Source organism: Limulus polyphemus, unplaced genomic scaffold, assembly GCF_000517525.1.
Source record: "Limulus polyphemus unplaced genomic scaffold, Limulus_polyphemus-2.1.2 Scaffold888, whole genome shotgun sequence".
Classification (NCBI taxonomy): domain Eukaryota; kingdom Metazoa; phylum Arthropoda; class Merostomata; order Xiphosura; family Limulidae; genus Limulus; species Limulus polyphemus.
The window spans coordinates 5,694-31,527 of record NW_013666498.1 but is presented as its reverse complement, the minus strand read 5'-3'; the positions used below and the strand labels follow the sequence as shown (position 1 = coordinate 31,527).

General features: G+C 33.0%; 1 protein-coding gene across 1 annotated transcript in view; it reads right to left on the bottom strand.

The window, feature by feature from the left end:
- LOC106461051 (sodium channel protein para-like) overlaps positions 1-25,834 on the bottom strand; it is a 79,530-nt gene that overhangs the window by 51,365 nt on the left and 2,331 nt on the right. The window contains exons 2-4 of the mRNA XM_022387876.1: positions 16,127-16,489; positions 8,065-8,164; positions 5,732-5,797 (exon numbers count right to left, since the gene is read on the bottom strand). Coding sequence (XP_022243584.1) covers positions 5,732-5,797; positions 8,065-8,164; positions 16,127-16,489 — 529 coding nt within the window. The remainder of the gene's footprint in view (positions 1-5,731; positions 5,798-8,064; positions 8,165-16,126; positions 16,490-25,834) is intronic.

Genomic DNA, 25,834 nt, shown 5'->3' with positions numbered 1-25,834 from the left:
AGGCTCCAATTCCCAGATACAATTTGTTTTGCAATGTCATTTAATAAGGCACAAGGTCAAAGTTTAAAGGTTGCTGAATTGTTCCTAAAGCAACCTTGCTTTTCACATGGTCAGTTATATGTAGGATATTCAAGGTTTGAATCTCATCAAAACATGTTTATATTGTCAGAAGAAGGAACAAGAGCCATTTAGTATATTAAAAAGCTTTAATCTAGATTGTGTAATTTTTGTCTTGGAAATCAAAGGTTTAGATAAAAATTAAAATGTTATGAAAATTGAATTTTTTAAATAAATGTTCTTAAAAGAAACTTCTCTGTGTTTTCAAATACCCATTCCAAGTAATTTGTACACCTGTGCAGGGAACAGGTAATTCAGCTAGTCTTCTATAAATTACTGTCTGAGGATACGAGTTCATTCCAATACTCTATATATATTTTACATTGTTATAAGTTCTCTAGAATGTATATTTATATTGTCTTTCAATATTTATTGTTCTACCTTAGCTTAAGAATTATGAAACATATACAACTTTTTACATTAACTTGTTTCTGTGGAATTTTCATTGGGCCATGGTTTGGATCTGATTGCCTAATTTGTCCCTGGACTAGTCCAAGTAGTCTGTCTAGGTTTTTGTATTACAAGTATTCTGCTTTTTCATGAACTTGGATTAAATAGCCTGTATGGTCTTTGAATGAAACATATTTATCAACATGATCCTTGATTGGATCAAGTTTCTTGCCTGATCTTATAGTAAAACCAAACTGTATACATAATTCTTGACAATAGAGCAGTATCAACCTGGTTCTTCATTTAGACCACATTATCTGAATCATCTGTGGAATGTTTGAGTTGTTTAGTTGGATCTTTATTCACACATTAAAAAATATTAGACAGTGACCAAGAATATTGTTCTTGAAAGTATTTTTTTACAGAATTAGCTGTTATAGTTTTATCAGGGATTAAAAGTTCTGAAGCAACTTGAAATTTTTGAGGAAATTTTACAAATTGCTTCAAGAGTTTTAGTATTTAAAATTACATATAATAAAAGCTTAAGGGTATTTAATATAAGCAAGTATGCAAAAATGGATATAAAAATAAAAAGAGGCAACAAGAGGACGCCTGTGATACGAAATAAGTCTTGAGAATTAATAAACAGGAACTTGGTTATGTAAGAGGCATCGCCTAGAAGTAAGCAGCAAGACATGTGCATTACTCAAAATAAGTTTGAGAGGCGAGCTCGGAAACCAGTGACCAAGGTCAGCAGCAGAGTTAGTAAGAACTGTTGTATAGAAACAAGATGTAGACACCAGTACATGTGACAGTTTGTTGAAGTGTTGGCCTCGCCCTCTTAGCACTAGAAAAGCTGCAGAAAAGTTTAGATTTAGTGAATCATATCAGCACTTTGAGGTGGTATTAGTTACAGCACATGGGTGTAGCAGTACAAGTGAATAGGCTGCCGGCTAACACCACTTATCTATGACCAATTACTGGAGAGTTTTGGTTTAGGTTCTGGTTTAGCCCAGGAATTCGCCTAAAGTACCCAGTAGGAGCACAGGACTACTTGTGGGTGATGCTGTGTCCTACTTAGTGGGTCGATTTAACACAAGGAAAATAGAGTTTAAAAACCCATGTCAGGGGCTGAAATTTGTAAGCACCATTTTTACCCTGATAAAGTTGAGACTGCAAAATATTGATGTTTATTTTTTAAACTACTGTGATCATTTATTTAATTTTTTCAATTTGTGGGTAATGTCAAATATAATCCAGTCATCATGATTTAAACAAAAGAAAAATGTTTAATTCTTTGTTTGACCAGATTTTATGCCTGATTCTTGGTTTGATAAATTTATCCACATTTTAGAAACAGTTGAGCCATGTTATACAAAGTTGTTTTTAGGTATGATCATTTTACATAGAAACTCTTTGGACAGTGTTGAAGATCTAGTTTTGGGGTTCAGTTATGTTTCCTACAAGCTCTTTGGAATAGAACACACACTACTTGCCTGTCTTGTTTTTGTGGATTGAGCTATGTTACTTACTTGGAGTTGGTTAGATCATGTTACATGTTTGGTTTTTGGTGTTAAAATAAGCTCTTTGGGTTATACCATATGTTACCTGTCAGGTTTGTTTTTTGATTTGGACAATGTATTTGATCTTTGAGTCAGAACATACTAGCTGTCTCGCTTTAGGTTTTGTCATGTTATATGCCTCATCTTTAATTGGGTTAGACCATGTTACCTGCCTACTCTTTTAGTTACATCGTGCTACTAATATGGTTTGGACCATGCTACCTGATAATTGTTTGAGATTGAACATATCAAATGATTGATTTTTGAATTGGATCAAGTTACTTGCTAGATCTTTGCACTCGACCATGTTCTAATGGGTCTGTGGTGAGCCTTTCCTATAGGGCCTATGCCTACAGTTAATTATATAAGTTTAACTTAAATAGATATGCTATGTATATAATACAAAAATTGAAGAAGAATAAGAATGAATAGAAGAATAAGAAAAAAACAACCTGTATTGTAAACAGCAGGAAATTACAAACATGTATATCTAAAAATGATGTTAGTGACTCATTTACACTGACTACCAAAAATCTATTTGTCTTACAATCTCAGCCACAAACAACTAAATTACCTCTTTGTGGTTCATGGCTTAGCCACATTGCTTTCTATTAAAAGTTAGCCTAGGTCACTCAAGCAATCTTGATTCACTGTAGTTCTTAAATAAGTTTTTATTAATTTTAATTTACTACAGTCACATTCATTTTTGGCCACATGCACTAGAATTAAGACAGCAAAATATTCCTAAAGCTATTAGAGTACAAGAAAACCATCCATCTTTTACACATATAATCAAGCAATTCAATAGGATGCTTCTTATAGATATTGATTTCTTCTTTTGTTTATGCAAATACTTCAAATAAACTTGGCAAAGAGTAGTAATTTTACTTGAAATTATTTACTCTCCAGGTCTTCAGGATATTTATTGGCAAAAAAGTGAAGCTGTGCAGTAAAGTTTATTGTTAAACAATACTCTCAGCTTTGTTCCCATAAAGAATCTGAAAACTTCTACAATGTTGATATAACTAGGGTTGTGGAAATTTAGCTCTGAAATAAAACAATCCAAAATTAGGAGCTACACTTTTTTGTGGATCTTGAAAAGGTGCATCTATAGCCTGCTTGCTAGAAATTGATTTCAGGTGCCTAAACTTTGTTTTTTTTTTTTTATTTGTCTTCTCCCAACAACTTTTATGCTTGTAATGATATATTTTCACTCAAGTACCCATTAGGAAAATTGAAATGATGAAAGAAAACAGAGGACAAATTTCAGGCAGAATATTTTGCAAACTAGTTAAGATTGAGGAATTTCGATGCTTACTGAACTGAATTTGTAATGAGAAGACTCATTACTGCAGCTACAGTGGGGTGGAGCAGTCCAAAATACAATGACTCAGAAAACGATTAGATGTAGAAAATATCAGACATGGAGAATAGACTATATAGGTGACCTCTTGACAGGTTTGAGAGAGACAGAAGAGGTTTAACACCAGGTTTAACTTGGTTGATGTAACATATGTGAGAATTCAAAAAATTGCTGACTTATTTTTGCTAAAAATCAAAATTTAAAATGCAAAGTACAACTTTCAGACCTATAATAGGCCTGGATCTATGGCAACTTGTCACAGCTACCACATTCTTTGGATGTCCCTGACCATATCATTTGACTGGACTTAGTCTCAGATTAGTCCATGGGTTGGACCAAGTTATCAGCTTATGCTGGATGTGTCTTCTTTACCTTATCATTTGGTTGAACAAGTTTTTTGCTTGGTATTACAGTTGAATCATGTTATTTGTCTGATCTTTTTGATGGATCAAGTTATCAGCTTAGTCTTTAGGTTGGACCTGTTATTTTCTGATCTTTTAATTGGAACAAGTTTTTAGCTTGATCTTAGGCTTGAATGATGTTATTTTTGATTGGAACAATTTTTCAACTTGATCTTTGGGTAGACCTAATTATTTACTTGGTTCTTCAGTTAGACAAAGTTATTAGCTTGGTTTTTTGGTTGAACCAAATTATATTTCACTTGCATTTTACAAAACAGAAATGGTAAAATATTTAGATCAGAGAAGAAAGTACATTTAAATTTAGTATAAATAAATTACAAGAAATGAAAATGTTTTGAAAAACTACAAGACACAAATTCATAATCCTATAAACTTCTTAAGAAAGAAGTTTTGATTAAGGCTATAAAAGTCACCACCTACATTAGTAAAGAAGTGAAGTTCCAAACTTTATAATAAATTTGCAGAAATATTCTACTGAAAGTTACCATTACTCCTACATTCTAAAAGTGTATCAAAAAGCTTGATTCTATGGAAAGAAAAAATTTACTTAACATTCGTAAAAATGCCTGTAAATTACTTGCATGATTTTACATAAATTTACTGTTAATCAGTTTGGGTGACTCCTCTATTTCCAATCAAAATTAAAAACTGCAGAAAGAGACCATAATAATGTTATATAGATTAGGTAGAATTCAATGCAATTTAGTTTTTGTTTTTTAGTTGATATATTGCAAACTGAAAACTGTTTAACATATCAAGAGTTGTGGTTATGTTTCTTCAGAAAAATTAAGGTTTAATGTCTCACATTTCTAGTGAGCACGTTTATTGTGGAGTTCCTCTACAATGGCCATTATATGTCATCTGTATGAACAACAGGTTCTTGGTATGAATATAGTAAATAAAGTATTAAGGAATATATTTTTTATTTATCTCAAGTAACAGGTCATGAACTCTTTCACTCATAAATTTTCATTTCTATCAAATACATTAATGTAAAATTTTATATGAATTTTGGGAACCCAATTTTGTATTGTCATAGTAGTATTTCAATATAACCATGCAGTGCTTTTAGTATCCTGTAGTGTAAATAAGTCTTTTGAAGACATTATCTTACAAAGTTCAGATTCATACTTAGAAAAAAAAATCTGATTCATAAAAATACAAAAGGATTTCTTCCAATTTGTGATAATGGTAAACGTACCAAGAATCTCTCAACTTCTAATTCTACGGTAGTAATGGTAAGTGATGAAATAGAGTATGTAAAGTATGTAAAGAGTCATTAAAAAAAATAGGTAAGTCAATCTCTGCAATTTTCTACAATAGTTGTTTTGCATTGCTCAAGTAGTGTTTGTCATCTACTAATTATTAAAGACATGCAAAGATTATTTACTTTTTAGAATATATTATTTTCAAAAACAATGAAAGTCAATGTGATTGAAGCTGTTTTAATAACATCCTATATAAATATTCCTTAAATAAATGAAAATATTTATATGAATAGTTAAGAAAAGAAGAATGAAAACTGTTCATGCTCCAGATATTGTGAAAGCTTTTACATGACTTATAAAACAACCCTTATTATCAACCAGGTTTGTCTACTACGCATGGCTATAAAAATCACCACCCGCATTGTTAAAGGAGTAAAGTTCCATCCTTTTGAGTAAACATGCAGAAATATTCTACTGAAACTTACTGTAACTCCTTCACTCTAAAAATATATCAAAAAGCTTGATTCTATGGAAGGAAAAAATATTACTAAACATTCATAAAAACTGCTCTGAGCTCTACTGTACAACCAGGCTGAACTAAAAAAGCAGGCAAGGAACCACCAGAGGCAACTACAGTTAGAACTCACAACCTGGAACTGGCATATTTACCTCTGTCATTAGCATGACTTTGATTTCCTGTTGCTTGTTCAATTATTTCATTCAGAACCACCACATCTAAATACAAAAAACATCTTATTAATTTCCACCATATGCTCTCAATTACCCAAATCAATTACATAGAGATTTGTGTTAGTGTAAAGTTCAAAAGCTTTTGAAGAACTTTTACCAAGTTTCTGGAAGTTCATGGTATGATGCAGAGCTTGAATTATTGTTTTTTATTATGCTTTAAAATAAAGCAAACTGGATACAGATCAACAGCACTTAGTCTAATTGAGAAGGGAACATGTATATATTACAGTTGATGTATTTGACTAGCAAGTTAATATATAGATATATAATTGATTCTGAGAGCCATGTGTAAAAGAAATCAAATTAACTTATCGGCTCATTAGCTGAGGCACTGCAGAATTTCCATGTCCATGTTTCTAATCTAAGCACTTAAAGCAAACAATTGTTTATCATTAATTATGTTTTTGTTCCAATAACCTATGAAAGTGTAAGAAACATTAGTTAAGTGCTACTACAGCTTCAATAATGATTTAATATTTCTGCATAAAAAAACTATCAATGTGTTCCAACAAAACACATTTATAGATTGCCTAACTAGGAAGTGAGAAATAGACTCCGCAGAGATGAGAAGTTATGGAACTTCACATACACTGATTTGAGGTGGTTCAAAATGTACTCATACATATACAGCATGTACTTCATCTGTGAAAAAGGTCAGAGTTTTGACTGTTGTAACATTATTGAGTCTTTTCTTTTCTACTTAAAGAAAGTCTTCTTTTAGGATTTTATACCAAATACAGAGTTAAAGTATAATATGAAAAACTCTAATTTACTGATATTTTAAATCAAATATAAGAATATATATAAAACCTAAGAAAAAGGAAATTGCCCAATAACAACAAACACTTAGATATCCTTAAAAAGTGAAATAATTTCAAGCAAAGTACTTGTTCCAAATAAAAAAAACTTAAAATTTCAGAAATTAAAACAAATAAGCAAAAAAATCCTGTTATAATTTATATAGTTATAAATTTGGAATTTGGAGCATAATCAACAAAGAACACAAACTATAGATTACTATATCCTTTGTATTCAAATACATCAGGTGAAAAGTTCATTAAAAAAAATCTGTGACAAAGCAAATTTAAATAATGCACATATTGTCAGATTTTCACAAATGTGAAGTAAGCTATAAATTATATGGTTTTAATATAGGTTCCAACAAGTTAATATGAAACAAACGAAATGTCACAGTTTCAGTGTAACAGATGACACCTTAATAACAAAACATATTGTCATTAAGTTATCATGTTAATGTATATCACTTTTCTACAGTTGCTACACCATAACTATAACTAACTGTTTAAACTTTTTTTCTCTTATTATTTGTAAAACATGTGTCACTTGCTTTTGATCTAGTGAAACTTGTTCATGACTTATAGTAACAATCTAATCTTTTATTGCTACCTGTCACCTGAAGTTAAATATATATCAAAATCCCTGATAGCATCGACTTTATTGTGCAAAAGACTGTTGTAGTGGGAAATGTACAGCACAGCAACAGTCCGTAACAGTCTGGAACAATATTGGTTGTAGGGGGCTATTAGGTGTACATAGGCACTCATCCTTGTATAGTTACCACAGACTGTGAACACACCTCTTTATAGAGTCTAAGGTCACACTATCAGTCACAGTTCACAGGTTTATACATTAGTACCATTCTATTCTTTAACTGAAAATAACAGTTATTCTGTATCTGAGGTGTATTTAGTAAAAAAACTTGAGGGGATCTAAATATAACCAACTCCTTTTCATAATGAATTCAAAAATATCCTCTCTACTGAACTTCTCAAATAACAGCAAAAATTAGATGTTTCCCAAGTAGAAAATTTATTATTTCACTCTATTTTGTATGTTACTATGTGTGATATACATGTAGTTTACACAACACATATCTGGTGTAATTCCATATTATCTTATGATGTGTTATCGAAATTTATCCCAAGCCCCTAATTTGTTGTTCTTTAAATGTTCCAAACAATCACTACATATGAAAACTGAATAAAAAATGTTTTTAACTACCAACTTTTACATTGTTCTTAATTTGTCTATCGTTTATTCAGTTATGTCTGATGTAGGGTTAAAGCCAAAGCATAACATCCAATACCCATTATTTTTAATTTTTTTTAGGATAAAAGAAACCACTTATATAACATAATTTATTTTCTAACAAAATAATAATACAAAATATACATTTTTATATCAACAACTCAACAACATTATAATAATTAATGAAAATATTATTAACTAACCTTTCATATCCACCATAGTTTGTTTCTGAGAAGGTCCTACAAATGGGTTTTCTTGATGGTTACGTTTTGTAAGATAGTCAGCACTTTCTATTGGAGCATCCTGTTTATGTTTACAAAAAGAACCAATTTCAAATATTATACACTGGTATAAATATTTGAGAAAAGTCAAGAAATTGAACTTTCTTTCAACTTACACAAGATGTTTTTTCTTACAAATTTAAAAAATGAGGAAAATATATATAACTAGCTCCCAAGTAAATTTGATTTTCATAATTTTTCTCAAATTTCTTTAGCAGTGTAAAACCATGAAATTAAATATAAATGCTCATTCTATTCATTTCACAAAACAAATTATGGTTTACTTTAAAGCTTAAATAGAAAGAAAAAAAGTTCAACGTGTAATAACCTATAAACTTTATTTTTCACTTACACAGTTTTAAAACTTCACTTACCAAAATGAAAACAATATTCAACTATATGTTAAATGATGTGTTATCAGCTATCCAAACAAATAACAAATTCCAGATAAAAAGCACTATTAGCTGTATGAAAGTTAAGCTATCTTATAGAATCCAACTTTTGGATTTTTATAAAATTATTAAAATGGATTATACTAATAAATTCTTATTATAATATACAATAAATGTATGAATACCTTCAAAGAGAACTTTCATAATTCTTATAAAAACAAAACAATATTTATTTTTAAAAAATGGAGGTGTATATTGTGTTTTTATTTGAATATTAGTTCAAAACTTGATCTAGTCAAAACTTCAAGACTTGAAGAGTTAAAAAAATTCATTATATTTACTTTTCATCCAGTATAATTATTTAAGAATATGATTTTTCACTACTTTATCAAAGACCATTCATTCAAACATTGGCCAAAAATGTACAAAATGATATTTTTGTTTACTAATCTTATGTATTGAAAAACAATTAAAGTGCCTAGGATGTGAGTATCCAAGTAATTCAAACATAAACGAAAATAGAAGCAGGTCATTTTGTCTTGTTTTTTAATAATTGATTTAGTGTTTAATTAGAAGTAGACTAAGTAAATGAGTAAAAACATTTAAGAATGCAAGCATTATGCATATATTAAATTGAGGATTAAAGTAGTTTCATTTGTTTTTTAGAAGAAAGTTTATGTACTTATATTTATGATAACCATGAACGTTTTTTCCAAAACATGTTTTACAACAGTATATCCATATTTTTGGGATGTAGCAAAAGCAGATTAAGGGCATTACTAAAAGGGGAGCACAGCCTGTGCCCATAGATCAATAATGTTTTTTATTTTTTAAGTAACCTGATGGTTGAGACATTCATGTAATTTCTCAACCATCATGTTAAATACAATATATAACAGAATGTAACATAATAAAATATACTATAATAGAACTTAACAGATACTAAACAGAAAAATGTGTTATTAAAATGTGGTTTTGTTGCATATTTTGCTTATCTTTATATCTTTTGTCTGTCAACTGCATATTTAGAAGACCTGTGCTTCTTATGCCCCCTTTAATCCATCTCTGGGTAGAATAAAATTTAATGGGGTTTTATATTTGTGATAAAATGTCAAATAACTCCTTTTATAGAGAATTAGATTTGAAATTTCAGCACTAACCTCGAATACATCGAATTTCAACAAAATTCAGGAAAATTGAAATGGCAGTATTTTTTTTTTAAATAGTTCTATTCTATGAAGTTTTTTAAAGGCTAATTAATTCATATATTTTGAATGACATTAATTGCTTTTTTTTCACGATATAGAGAATGAGGCTACTAGAGTTTAAGTACACTAGTTCACAATGACAGGTGAACACTGGTTTGACACATTCTTTTACTCACACCATTCGCTGTTCACTTGCTGGTGATGTGTAGTATTTAAATACTACATTCCTTACTCTCCTATAGTGTTTATGCCATCTCTTTAAAATTTTCAAATTTTAATTCTGTAACTGTTATGTGCCAATTTCAACCCAAGATGATACTTTTTATAATCTATCCAGTCAAGGAATCTATCTACTGCTCCATAGGATAGCTTTATTGTAACCTACTATAACTCATGCACAGAAGACTGCTTTACAACTGTCATACAAAACAGATATTTTCACATTCTAGTGACTGTTTTCTGAAAGATGAGCCACAAAGAGTAAATTGTTTGTAAATAGAGTATGATGATCTCTGACTTATTTTTTTTTACCTTTGAAGAAAAAAGTTTGTTTCTAAGTTTCCAGCTTTATATACTTGTTGTTTTTACTGATCATGACCATTTTATTTTAAACTTACTTCCTGTTTGAGTATGTTTAAGTTTTTACTTAGTTAATATACATATACAATAACGTTTTCCTTATGTGAAAATATATTTTTAATAGTTGCTTAACCCTCCATTCAACTAAAAGCTATTGCCTCACACATCTGCCAAAAAGATTTCTGCACATACCAGAAGCCTTTAACGAAACTTTCAGCCCTACATGTACTAATGTACTGCACCAGTCTATGATATATTATCATCACTAGACTATAGCCCTCTACCAATAGGAGGGTAATACAATCTCCAGGTGCAGTAAACCCCATGAGCACTAGCATTTCAACAAAGGCTCATTCTTGATGAGGGAAAGGAAACACATCAGAAGTGAGGAGGAAAGGTGGGAGGTTCTGTGGAGATGTGAGTATCTATCTGAAATACATTTTTAGGAAAGGAAAACGTTAACTTCTGTAATAATACTCACCTTTGTACAAACTAAGAGCTAAATTCTATATTGATAAGATAATACATGGACCAGTGTAGATAAAGAAGTTAAAAATATGAGCTCTTTTCTGAAATTATGGTGTTAGAAAGTGGAAAATTCATGTAGCATGTCAACCACTAATGGGGAAGCTAGTGGAGCATCACTTGGTGGGAGACCACATCCTTCTCATGCAGAGAGTACTCTTCACCAAATAAGGGTGGATAGCAAAAGGTCTGTCAAAAGAATCTTCTGTGTGGTGCTGAAGTGTTTCATAGAAGGGTGGACTGTAATATTCTTTAACTGCCAATAATATATCAGGTGATGTGCAGTGTAGTTAGGGTAAGAAATCAAGCCATACACTACTGCAGAAATACTTATGTGAAATACCTATGAGAATAAGCAAGTGCAGGGAGGAATTATAACAGACCTGCATCTTGAGGAGAGCACAAGGACAATCTGGTTGTTATGACCACTGGAAATAGCATTGTTCACAGTGTAGTGAAGTGGCCTGTACTACACTTCCAGGTAATACCCCAGCCATTCTTCTAATCAAGGGTTGCATCTTGTACCAGTGAGATTACAACGACTTGAAGGAGATTTCTCCATATCAACCTCCCTAGCAGCTTAGGACAGAAGAAACAAGGGTTCTCCCTGTACTCCACTAGAAGAAAATGGAGGGATGAACATACTTAGGGAGAATGATATAGAAGTGTTCAGACTGAACAGGAATCATGACATCTGCATAAGGTCCCACACTTATAGACTGTGTAATAGATTACCATGAACAGGGACAGCAGGAGCTAGCATATAAAAGAATTAAATTTGTGTTAGACATACATGACTGTTTTAATTTAAGTATAGAGCACTTATAGACTGTGTAATAGATTACCATGAACAGGGACAGCAGGAGCTAGCATATAAAAGAATTAAATTTGTGTTAGACATACATGACTGTTTTAATTTAAGTATAGAGCGTGTGTTAAATTTATTTATTTTTAGAAGTGATAGTCTATCGCAAGTTTGCTTACATCACTATTTGTGAATCATATATTCTGTAGTTCAACTGTTGTAAATTGGTGCTTGTTGTCTTATTGCATCATGTTACTAGAACCTTCTAAGTTTTTCTCGTGAGTTTAGCCATAAAGAGTATGTAGGGACAATTTTTGAAGTGAAATTATCACAGATTGTATTGTGATAACAGGTAGAGAAGAATAATTTGTCTTATCAACTATGTTCTAAAATAATTGAAACAGCCTGTGTGGACTTTGACAAAAAAAATAATTATTTAAAGCTCTAGATACAACTGTGGTAACCAACATTTATAGTGGTGATTTTAAGTACGTGTCACAGCCTTGTATTGTAACAACAGATAGTGAGGAGAATAATTTGTCTTGTCAAAGGGTGTTCTAAAGTAACTGAACCCACCTATGTGTACTTTGACGAAAAAGAGACAATTATTTAAAGCTCTGGATACAACAGTGATAACCAACAGTGTAACAAACATTTATATATACGTTTGAGTTGTTTTATATATTATTTCAAAACCAGTGGACTGTGTGCTATTTGTTTATTTTTGAAATTTATCGCCAACAAGTCACAGACACCTACTGTAAAGAATCCGGCTCATACATAAAAAACCTGACAATGGTGAATCAGCCAGGATCTCCAGGAGTAAACAGTAGTAGAATTAGACATAAACAACAGCGAGCAAAGTAGGCCTATATATACACAGCTGTAGTGGTGGCAAAAATATTGTAGTTATTACAATCACACTATATAATTATGTTGACTACACTTTGATAAGCGGATAGAGAGGGGCAAATTACTTGAGCTCAAAAGATGGAAATCCACTAGAGTTTGTTAAACTACAACAAAAACCACCCCATACAACCCCAGATGTAATGGACTTTGTGAGAGAGTTAACAAAGTCTTAAAGAGCATGCTAAAGAAGATGTGCCAGGAAAAACCATGTGACTGGGACAAGCACCTGGAGGCAGTATTATTTGGTTACTGAGAAGTCCCAGAAGTGAGTACAGGATTTTCACCTTTCAATTTACTGTACAGAAGAACAGTACGAGGTCTGATGCAGATATTGAAAGAACTGTGGACAAGAGAAGACGAGTCAGAAGTGAGGAACACATACCAGTATGTGTTAGACCTTAGAAACCAACTGGAGGAGACCTGTCAACTCGCTCAAGAAAGTACTCAAGGCAATCAGAAGCACTTTTATGACAAGAAGGCCCAGGATCAACATTTCAAGGATGGACAAAAGGTCATATTTATGCTACTCACAGACAACAACAAACTCACCCTGCAGTGGAAAGAATCTTTTGAAATACAGGAAATAGTCAAAAGAATGGACTATAAGATGAAAGTAAATGGGAAGACTAATATCTACCATGCCGATCTATTGAAGAGGTACTTTGAGAGGGAAGAAGACCTAATGGATGCAGCTATTGAGGCACAGAAGGGTGTTGCAGGTGTGATGGTCATAGATGCAGAACCAGAAGATGGTGACTTTGTGATAGAAGATGAAGACCTACTAAACCTAAAACCACTTGATGGAGATGAGACATACAAAAACATCAACATCAGTGAAGAACTGATTGGAAAGCAAAAGAAAGAGGTACAAGATCTACTGTGCCAGTATGCACGTGTCTTTACAGATGGACCAGGCAAGACAGACCTTGTGCAAAATCAAGATTGAGACCACTACCAGAGATCCAGTCAAGGTGAAACCCTATCAAATGCCATATGAGATGAGAGACCTGATCAAGCAAGAAGTTGAGGTAATATTAGAAGCAGAAATCATTGAGCCTTTGAAGATGGCCTACTGTTCATCAGTGGTAATCGTGAAAAAGAGGGACAGCTCAAACCATGTCTGCATAGACTTCCAGAAGCTGAACCTCATAATAAAGTTTGACTCTGAACTTATGGGCTACCCAGAGGCTATCATGACAAAATTAGATGGGACTAAGTTATTTACCAAGATTGACCTTAGTAAAGGGTATTGACAGAACCTGATGGAGACAGGATTTAAAGAGAAGACAGCCTTTGTGACACCAGACGGATGCTGCAAGTTCAAGAGGATGTCATTTGGGTTAGTCAACTCAGCACTAACATTCAACCGCATGATGAGGAAGATGTTGCACAAAACCACCAACATTGAGCATTATATGAACAACATTTTGACCTACATAGCCAGATGGGAAGATCACCTGAAGGAACTCAACTGTTCAGGCAAGAGAGGGCAGCAGGTTTGACCTAACAGACCATCTAAGTGCTACATCAGTTATACTGTGCTGAACATTGTTGGACACAAGGTGGGTGACCAAAAAATAGCCATAGAAGAGATGCACCAGCTATACTATAGAAAGTTCATTCCAAACTATGCTGAAGTCGCTGAACCACTTACTGACCTGACCTAGAATATCCAACGCAACAAGGTGAAGTGGGAACAATCACAGCAGATGGCATTCAAGTAGTTGAAAAATATGTTAGGAAGTTCATCAATCCTTAGAATACCAAAGTTCAACAAACCATTCAACATTAAGGCTGATGCATCAGATGTTGGAATTGGAGCAGTACTTCTGCAAGAACATGTAGATGGACTATTTCCAGTAACATACATCAGTAAAAAGCTGTCGAGTAGTGAGAAGAACTATTCTGTGATTGAAGGAGAGTGTCTGGCCATTGTATTAGCCATCCAGAAGTTCCAGATCTACCTCTAGAGGAAGGAGTTTATCATCCAGACAGACCATTAGCCACTTGCATACATCCATAGATGCAAAACCAACAGTGTGCGGATCATGCAGTGGATGTTGTACCTCCAAAACTACTAGTTCCACACTGAAGTAATCAAAAGGACTGTAAATATTGGTCCAGACTGTATGAGTAATCTTTGTCCATGAAATAGAAACTGTCTTTGTATATAGTATAAAAGATATTGTAAATATTTTTCTTGAAGATGGACTTATTTTTAGATATACACAACTGTTTCCATTTAAATATAGCACAAGTGTTAAATTTAGTTATTTTTAGAAGCAATAGTTTATCACAAGTTTGCTTACATCACTGTTTAGGAATCATATATTGTGTAGTTCTGTTGCTGTGAATTGGCACTTGCATTATTGCATCATGCTACTAGAACCTTCTATGTTTTTCTTGTTGTTTTGTGTATTATTGCATTATAAAATCTCATAGTGTGTAGAATGTTCTAGGCTTCTGTCAGGCTAAAAATACACATACAAAATGTAGTTTGAGTTAGTTAGAGAGAATAGAGCTAGATCTAGATTGTGAGTTTAACCAACATTTATAGTGGTGATTTTAAAGTGAAATTATCACATATTGTTTGGCAATAACAGAGTAGAGAATAATAATTCATCTTGTCAAATTGTGTTCTAAAGTAACTGAACCAGATTGTGTGGAATTTGAGGAAAAGGAGACAATTATTTAGAGCTCTGGATACAACTGTGATAACCGACAGTGTAACGAACATTTGTATATACTTAATCAAAAAGATCTAAAATAATATTTAACCTATATATACAATTTTTAAAGACATTTTGCAGCTCCTGTAGAAACAGTGTTTAAGTGTTTAGAAAATTAGAATTTATTAACACATTTGTAAATTTAAAACCTTAAGGCCCTCATAAATATAACTTATGATAGACAAGAATATTCAGTAAAACAAAAAAAGCATTTATAAATAACAGCAATAAACTTCAAAATACGGATCTTACGTTAAAAATCATAATGTGAACTGAACAACTGTCCTTATTTCAGTTCATGTAGCTTCATTTTTTGATGAATCAATGCATAGTTACAAATGACTGTGCTATATTTATTACACAATATAATATTAAAGTGTTTTGGAATCTTATTATGATATTAAAACATATACATGTTATTGTTGTGACAAGAATAATATGATAAACATAACATTTTATAAAAACCTTGTATAAAACAGTAAGATGAGTTACAAACATGCATATAGAAAGTTTGAACAATGAAAGAATTTGGCAAATTTGAATGAATGGCTGAAAATGATAGAGCTATATTTTTTATCCTTTGATTTTGTTCATTAAATAAAAATGTATGTAATGAACAATCCAACTAAATAAAATGTTTAGTATCTTCAAGAAATCTGTTTGAATCTCATCATTTAAAATTACATTACACTCAAATATTTAACCTTTATGCAAGTTATTCAACTAATTTAGAATAAGTTAATATTTTACATGTCCAATTAATGGAATTAAATGATTTCTTGAAGATTCTCATAAGGCTGCAGTAAAACAAACCAAGTGAAAAGTGCAAAAAACCTCATGATTAAGGCCTTGGAGATTCCTTGAGTGAGATCTGAGCTGACTCTCTTTTGTCATCCCCTTGACAACAATATCCATGTGGGAGGTATAGGACAATCTTGATGAGTGAGAGGTATAACTGGAATGTCTAGAGTTCAGTTTAGGGTACATGGGAATAATTATAGCACCATTTTCCTCAGACATGGGTGTTACAGCATTACTATCATCTGCATAAGGAAGATGTTCTTGTGCATCCATGTATGTTTGAAGTACTAAAGGATTCTTGTCTCCAAAGCGACGACCACCAATGCGCCAACTGAACTGGCTCCCCCTACTCCCCCTTCGAAGGTTAAAAGGTGAGCCAGGAAGACTGGGACTTGCCTAAAAAGTGAAAGAACTTTTGCCATTTTCTGACAGATGATCAAAATTACAGGTAATATAAGCAAAACAGTAGCTGAAAATCTAATCAGCCTGCCCACTATAAACTCAAACACCTCTCCTTGTCTTCACTGACAAAAAGAGATGCTCCAGTTTTATTGGGAAAGCCATTTCATTCAACATCTGGCCAAAGAGGAGCTAAAACAGTTATGAAAAAAAGAATAACAGTGTTTAAGGAAGACAGAAAAAGCAAACACTAAAACAAAAGCACACTAAGAATATGTGACAATACAAGATCAAAGTTATTCTATATATTGCATGAGAAAAAAAGTAATAATCTGTCAAAGTAACTTGCAAAAGGATGTATTATCTAGAAATGAGTAATGTTGTTTTGATCAACTGTTTTAATCTCAGCTGTCTTATCATGTGTTGATGTCATGTGCATGATGTATAATGATTTTGTAGTGTACAATCAACTGTTCCTCTGTGCTTAATTTCATTGTTCATTTTAATCTGAAGCTTAAATATAATATTGAATTGGCACAAGAATAAGAAGTTTTACATTTTATGTAATAGATCATTTAGATTAACAGATTTTTATAATGTTAATAGGACTTTTGTAAGACAAATTACTTTTATATCATAAAACCTTGGTAACATTATCTGCTTTGATAAATCATAAAACATAAGTATATTATTATGATTTGAAAATCATATAATATTAGTCAAATACCATATGTATCCAAAATTAATAAATTCTATAACATGTAATTACCTGTGGCCTTGGCAGTTAAAAATTCTCATGGAGTATGATGAGCCCCAATACTGTTTGAAACTATGGCAATACTCAAACCACTACTCCACTATATCTAAATCTTATTTGACTAGTCTACTATCTACTTTCATTGTCTTGTGCCTTTGCCAAGCTTCATTAATTTATTTTAAAAGAATTTAGATTTGCTCAGAACACAAATATTTTATCTACCACAATATACAAGAGACAAAGTTATCTCTCACGATGAAGCTTATGTTATTATCAGAGCAAAGGTAAACTATATTTATTACTTACACTAATTATATAAAGTTTGGTGTGTGTGTGTGTGTGTGTTTTCCATAACAAAGCCACATCAGGCCACTTGCTGTGTCCACTGAAGGGAATTGAACCCCTGATTTAAACGTTGTAAATTCGTAGACTTACCACTGTTGGTAAACTTTCATTATAAAAAGTATACAAGATGATTAGAGGAAATATTTTTCTGGGAAAATTTAAACAAAAAATAAGTATTCTAAAAATGACTACAAATAATTAAAATATAAACATAATAAATTCTTTACCTCAGACTGATAATAAATTTATGACATTTAATTTTATTTCTACAGTTGCAACACAATAAATACGTAACTAACTGTATTATAAATTTAATGACTACCAATTTAAAAGATTTTAAGATTATTTTCATAATTTTGTCTTAATTATTAACCTAACATCAGTAATTATGAAAGTCATAGCAAGTTTCCTTGTTGACTTGAGTATTTATGAAAGAAAGTCAATCTTCAGACATTGAAGATATTTAAACAGATTTTCATTTTTGTTTTCTAATAAACTATTCACATCAAACATGTAAAGGAAAAATTGGGCTCATACATGATACCTTCATGCAATATAGCAAATACCCCTGTTGTGAGAATGTGAGACCTCTTTCATTATTGCAGTTTATCATCTTATATACTACCACAAATTCAGTTATATCTTCTAGAGCATGATTAGACAGCTGTTAATTTAATTTACATGGACATATTCTATGTTCTAAAATGATGCAATCAAATACAATTCCACCTGTAATTGTACTCTGACTTAGAAAAATCACATAGAAAATTGAAAAGGGATTTGTTTTATAGGATTGAAGAGATACTCTAGAAGTTCCAATTAAGGGAACAGCGTAAAAATTTGATTGCCTGATAGATTGGAGAAGTAAGAAGAAATGCTACAGGAAAAGTATAGCACTCAGAACTCTTCATACTTCCATGTGGCAAATATTACGGTAAATGCTAAGTATTCTACATTTTCCAGGTAACAAACAGTGAGTGACCTCTAGGTATTCTCTACCATGAGCTCCATGAATGGTTAAGTTCAAAGACATTGCCAGACTCAAGCACTCCAAAGAAATTAAAAAAAATCTAACTCAAAATTTACTGATCAAAGGCTCCCCTTCCCACAGTAAATGGTTGTATTAAAACCTAATACTGGCTCTGCAGATATAGGAAAAGGGTATAGGAGTATTGGATCGCTAGGAAGCAATTGCCAGCTACTACAAAGTGATAAAAAAACATGAAAACAATAACTTAATCAGAAGAATTCAGATGCAAAAAGGTTGTTCATGTTGGTTCTGAAGGGCCAATAATGTCATTTCAACCAAATGTAGTCAAGAGCCAAAGATAATGTTAATGGTGTAAGTTAGAAAGAGACAGAGATGTTCAAAGTAGTTTACATTCCCACCCAACAAACATAGTTCAAAAAAAAAAAGAAAAGGAGAATCATAGACAAAATAGTACAACTAAGATGGGAATTACTGAATTGAAAACTGCTGTAAAGATATTAATAGAGCTTGATTCACACACAATGACACAACCGTGATATGAAATCACGTAGATAAAGTGACTACTCTGTCATAAAAATACCTGTGGGGAAAGAAGACTAGTCTGTCATAATCTAAAATCATAAATGCTTAAAATGCAAGTAGAAATAACACAATCCTGATCTGATAATTAAAATAAATGATTCACAAATAGATTCCACCCGAAACTTATAAAAAAAACAAAATGGAGCTGGATGTGTGACACACCATTCAAGACTGCTGATGATTTATCTCACATACAATTATTGTTTCTTCCAGATGAAAGGAGCAGACAATTCCTATAAAGTATGATTCAAACGAAGAATAGTAAAAAATTATTTCAAATATAAAAAACCCAAAGTATCAGTATAAAAAAAGCAGAATAAAAAAAAAGAAAGTGTGATCAGGAGCTGGCTGAAAAGATGGGCTAAATATATATATATATACTTGCTTAGGAACAAATGAGAAAAATTGAAGAAAGAATATTTCATACACTGAGAGCAATTTATGAGCAACCCTTAGTGCTGTTTGTTGATAACACAACACTCTCCAAGAAACTTCAATCTAGAGGAACCTGGTGTTTCTTGGACAAAGTTTTGGCATATTCTGAAAAGGACAGTTCAAAGAACAAGGACACCAAAAGATAGGTTGTAGGTTTAAATAGAATTAATATAAACAATCTGATTAGCAATAAATTTCTCAAAACATACACTTTAGCTACAAATTCAGACAATGACAAGCTATATCACAAATAACAAGAAAACAAGTTAAAACTTCTAAAATGACCTTTTTCTACAAAAAAAGCAACTATATTTGAGCAAAGTCACCAAGATTATCTCAAAATAAATCCTTCCTTATGCAGCAAACTGGAGTCACAGAAGTAACAAGTATGTTAAAGGAAAAAGGAAGAAACACTGGAAGTTAAAACTCATGGAAAAATTGGAAAAGTCTGAATTATTATAGTCTTAAACCAAACAATGTACAAACTTAGTTGAATAAACAATAACTTAAAATTTAGAGAAAAGTGAATGACCCACTAATCTCGATACAAATTTAATAACTTCCCTGTTTAAATATATACATGTGAAACCATTACAAAGAACAAAAACATACAGATGAAAACTTTTTGAAGCAATGAGTTTTTCATATCAGATATAAAGCCACAATATTAAAAAGATATTATTATTCAGTTGACTTGGTTAACAGCATTATAAGCTAGCGGTCAAAGTATATCCATAGGTAATATAAATTTGAATTCACAAATATCGTATATTTTTTAGTTTGTTATTTTAAACCTCATATTATTACCTCTTTTAATTATAATGTGTCACTAGGCACTTTTTTTTAAATGCTACATATAAACAATAATTTTATCAATAAGATCCAACAAACTCCTTATAAGACAGCATACAATCAAATTAATAATTTTATACATGTCTTTTATAACTCATTTTTACAATGAATTATCAATGCTAAATACTAGGTGTACTGCTGAGAATTTGTTTTCTCTAGTGTTTTTATTAACACGTAGTTTATATATATAAACACATAAATGCAAAAACAACTAAAATGTATTAAACTTAATTTTCTGGTAGGCTACTGATTAGAATTTCAATAATTCAGATACCCTTGCTTTTGATTACTTTTAAAGTAAATGCATAATATATCTATTTATCTAATGGTCACTTTAATCTCAAGGCAATTTACCAATGACTAGGCACAAAACAACAAAAAATAAACTTGTATCTGTATAAATTAACTAAATCAATATTCTAAAGGTAATTAAGGTTGGGAATTTTTTTTAATAATAAAAAACGACATCTATCACAAGCTACAGGTAAACCATGTGGTATTTAAAACAGAATTGTTTAAGGATTCTACAAAAGCTACTATGTATAACTTGGAGAAAGGACTAACTACAGGGCTACAGATGATGTATTTATATTATATCAACAATACTGGGCCAACAGGATTAAACTCTGACTGAATAAACCAGTCCTTGTATTGCTGTCAAAGAAACAAGAGAATATTAGAAAACATACTGGCAAAACTTACTGAAGCAAAATTAAAAGTGACAAATAATATTTAATCATTTATATAAAAATAAACCAAATAAATCACAAACATAAAAAATAAACATATAATATCACTAAGTTACTACTGATGATTACTGAAATTATACAGTGACAGAAAGAAAATTGGACAAAAAAAATCCAATAAACTTTCCAATTTTAAACCTTTTTCAAGTTTATCATTGGTTATTTCTTTTCAAAGTTTTTAATAGTAGAAACATTAAGAAAATTCTAAACAGCACAGCATAACCTACTTTTTGTATACCCATCAAAGCTATCTTTTCAAAAACTTAAAGTGTGTGTATATATATCTAAAATTTGAAACTTTTAAAACCTAAAACTATTTCCATTACATTCAAATAAAACAAAATGGAATTATAATACACTGAGGTAATCGAATTTCTATACATTGAATATTGTTTTATGTATATTTAAGAAACTTGAAATTTTCCTTTCATATTTATGTAATTAAATTATTATGATTAAAGCTTTTAAAATAAATGTTATAATTTTCCTATACTGAAAATGTATTTCCATTCAGTGCTGCCCTCTACATGCAAACATTTTTTTTCGCATGTCACAAGCCTTGAAGCTCCAACCCATATTTGAATTGACTGATTCAAATGTGTCTCACATGCAAATAATCATCCAACAACCCTCCCCCAATAAGAGTGTGATATACTCTCTTGACAAGTGCAACTCCCTCTATTCAATTTTATCGAACTATCACTTCGAGTTTTGGCAGAAAATGGAAGCACTGGTTTTAAGTGGGAAAGAAGAGTGAGAGGAGGTAAGTACCTATCAGAAATACATTTTCAGTACAGCAAAAATTATAACTTCCGATACGGTACATTATCTCCGCTCACATAAAAAGCTATAATCCCACATTGAAAAGGTGGAGGGATTGGTGCGAGGAAAAGAAAGAAGCATCCAAAGGACACCCCAAAGAGTAGATCCTCATAGTAGAAGATTATACGTGAGAGATGACACCACTTCTGTGCCAGGTATACTCTTCACCCATTGTGGAAAGATGTCGCAAATATGGGCAGAAACTGGGAGGAGTACATCCAAGATGGAGAGAACTATGGCTGGATAGGGATCTGAACCACACAATATATGAATTTCATTCCCAAAATAAATAACTATGGGTGAAAGTACAAGGATTTGCCCTCAGGTGTAGAGTAGCTAGGGCACATGGACACTACATAACAAGACAACTACATCCAAAACCCAGGTTGCTGGGAACCAAAATCCATGCAGGGGTAGGATAAGGATCATATCATCAGTTAGTCAACTACAATCCAAAACTCAGCCACTGGCAACCAACATCCATGTGGGGGTAGGAAAGAGGATCATACTGTCTTCAACTCAAGTCATGAGACCAAAGGGAATCTCGTACCTCCCCTACCCTATGAATGGGACACATGATATCAAATGAGAAATGGATTGATTGATTTGGGAACCCAACATCTGGCATCAAAAAGATGCAAATTAAACTGTCTCTCTCAATCAAAATGACAGGAACCACCTAAAATGCAGTAATATCCTCAGAATAATAAGGACATCAAGGGATAGCAGAAGAGGAAGAACCATATCGATCTGCAAGTACCTTCATTGTGACCCACAACATGGATGGGGTAACTATAGTGTAATTGAGTGAGGGATAGAAACATCTGTAATACATGTGTGAGGGTTTATATTGATTGGTTCAGCTCTAAATCCAAAACCCAGCTGCTAGAAACCGACATCCATGTGTGGGTAGGTTGAGGGATCCCAATCGAAGGACTGAACTGCAATTTTGACAACTCACTCTCGTGATACATAAAATGTACACCATTGTCTACACCAGCAGAACACCACTGCCCTACTCTCAACTGAATGGTTTTGTATTTCATTTATATTGTGTTTCTCATTATCACATTCAGGAGGATGCCTCCATGGTCAACCATCCCAGTGGCTTGGAACTGGAAAGTGGTAAGGACTCCCATAGTCCACTAGAAGAAAATGGGGGAAAAAGTGCAGTGGAGAGTCTGGAGAAATGACCTCACCCAAGACAGTGCAAAGGGTGATCAAGAAACCCTATTTTATAAAGCAGACCATACCTGATTTATTCAATCGAAAGCATGGTAGGGATGAGCATCTATCCCCTTTTACTTTACTCATGTAGTCCACGGGTGAGTATGGTCTAGGATGGGCATATTAATGAAGCAAACATATCACAAGGATAAACCTATACGCGATTTTGTGGAACACCCCATCTCAGCAGTGTGTGTTTAATGGCCATGGAATTATAATTGCTAAGTCATCATGGCCTTGCAGTGTGGCTTTGACTAGTTTAGGTATACTCGGACAGGCACCATTCACCATAGAACGGGATCCATAAAGAAAAGGAGGGACATGCCCCTGAAATATATGAGGTGTATATACTAAAAGGTAACTTACCAGGTCGCAGTCTCACGAAAGAGTAAAGGACGGCAACAGGTGGATGGCGGTGCCCCGACAAGGAAGAAATAGCTCCCCAAAGCAGAGAGTGGGAGATGAACATATGAGGTGTAGTTTCAGGGCTTGACAGACAAAGTACATCTAACGGACAACAGGGTAAACATGCAGGGAAAAAGGAAGGTGCATGATTGGAATAAAGACACCAGGAAGTGATGACGGGAAGAAAGAGACAAGGAATAAAAGGCCAATCGAATCACAATCCAAACCCAACAGGTAAGTGAGGAAGGGAAAAAGAAATCACAGACAAAGAAGTGGAGTAAGGGAAGGAAACCATGTGAAATGGATCCAATGTAAAGAACTTGTAAAAACAATAAAACAATTCAAAGCATGTACTTGACTAAAAAGGTCATCTGGATCCTACCGAGAAAACACGTGGAAGATGGTAATAAACGAAAAAGTCGAAAGAAATATACCACATGAGCCACTAAAATGTAAGTCAATAAAATCGATCCAGAACAAAAGAAACAAATCGTGCAAAACCAGCCAAGAAAATCAGATCAGTGCTAGCCAGGAAAGGTCAATCAGAAAGACCTGAACCGGAGTAACATGGATGAACAAAAATTAGGGAAAGAAGACTGGTGGAATGAGAAAAAAAAATAATGTTATAAACTGGATTTAAAAATGTCTGAACTTAATGACAGCCAAGGCAAGTGGATGATGAACCAGAGACCAAAAACAAGAGATATAATTAACTGGGAAGTGATAAAAGATTTAAAAACTTTACGTGGAGGAGTGCCCCACAAGAGGCAGACCCACCAAAAGTTAGGAGGATCAAGAGGTCACTCCTTTAAAGAAAGTGTGTTGGGACTGGAAAGTCAAATAGCAATGAGGCCAAAAGCACCTGGAACATGACCCTCCAGGAGACATGTGTTAAGTGTGAAGGTTCAAAAAAAAAGGAAATCCACTGTCTACTACACAGGGGGCAAGAATGAGTGCCCCTTGATGAGTGAGATAAGCCATCATTGTCAAAAAATCGACATGAAACATGATTAGTCAAATCCCAACAAGAAGAAGAGAGTGAAGTAAAGCACCTTGGACTGGCAGAAGTGTCAGGGTGTGAAGGTCATAGGACCTTTCATCTGTAGACCATTGTCCTGAAGCCTCCTACTGATCGAACCATACAACCCACCTTTGGAGATGAACATCATGGAAGAGAGGGGAAGGAAGCAGTAAACCCAATGTCATGGGGGATATGTTCAGCTATCAACGCATATAGATGAAGAGGGAAGGACGAAAATTAAGAGGAAAACCCAAAGTAATGGCTAAGATAGCAGAAAAACTCCTTCGAATACATTCAAGGAGTAGAATGGATGGTTCTGGTGGAAATACACACCCCAAAGAGAGTAGAATGTGAGGTATGTAACAAGAAAAACTTATCCAACTGGAAAATCCAACTACCCGAGCTGACTGTGGAAGGAGTAGATGAGTATGTTTTTGAAAGGAGCTAACTGAAGCTAGACTTCCAAGGAATGATGTAAGAAAATTTGCTCCCAAAATGTGAAGTCGGGTAAAACGCAGACTGCCCCACTTAAGACATATGGAACTGAAAGAAGTCAAAAGGTCAAGGCACAAAACTGGTACCAAATCACTTGATGAAAAAACCGTAGATAAAAACGTGTATCATGGGCATTCTCAGTCATGCAGAAACAGCCTACCCAAATGTGATCAAAGACTACATATTAAAATGGGGAGGACCCAAGAAACGATTGAGGTGGTACTGATCGATCCAGAACCCCAATCAGCATTGAGCATACAAGATGAATGAAGAAAACCTGTAGGTACGACAGGTAAAGGACAGGAAGGTGCTGAACATGTAAAATTAAGAAAGATGATAATATCGCAAAATGACACGAAAGAGCAACTAAATAAAATTGAATATAGCATCATAGATACTCCACGTGACACTAAATGTACAAGAAACGGACCAGTGGAGAAAAAGAACTGATCGTAAGTCTTTATTAGGAGAGGGTGGTGAACAAACAGCAGTGTCATACCCCTGAATATCCCAAAAGCAAAGAAGCCACGTGTGGAGGGAAAGAACTGAAGATGGCAAACACCCTAACATGAAGGGAAGAAGGAAGAGGTATTCCAAGAAATCCATAAATATAAATGGTATACCAAAAAAAGGTGGTGGAAGGTAAACATCACCTATAGGAGAG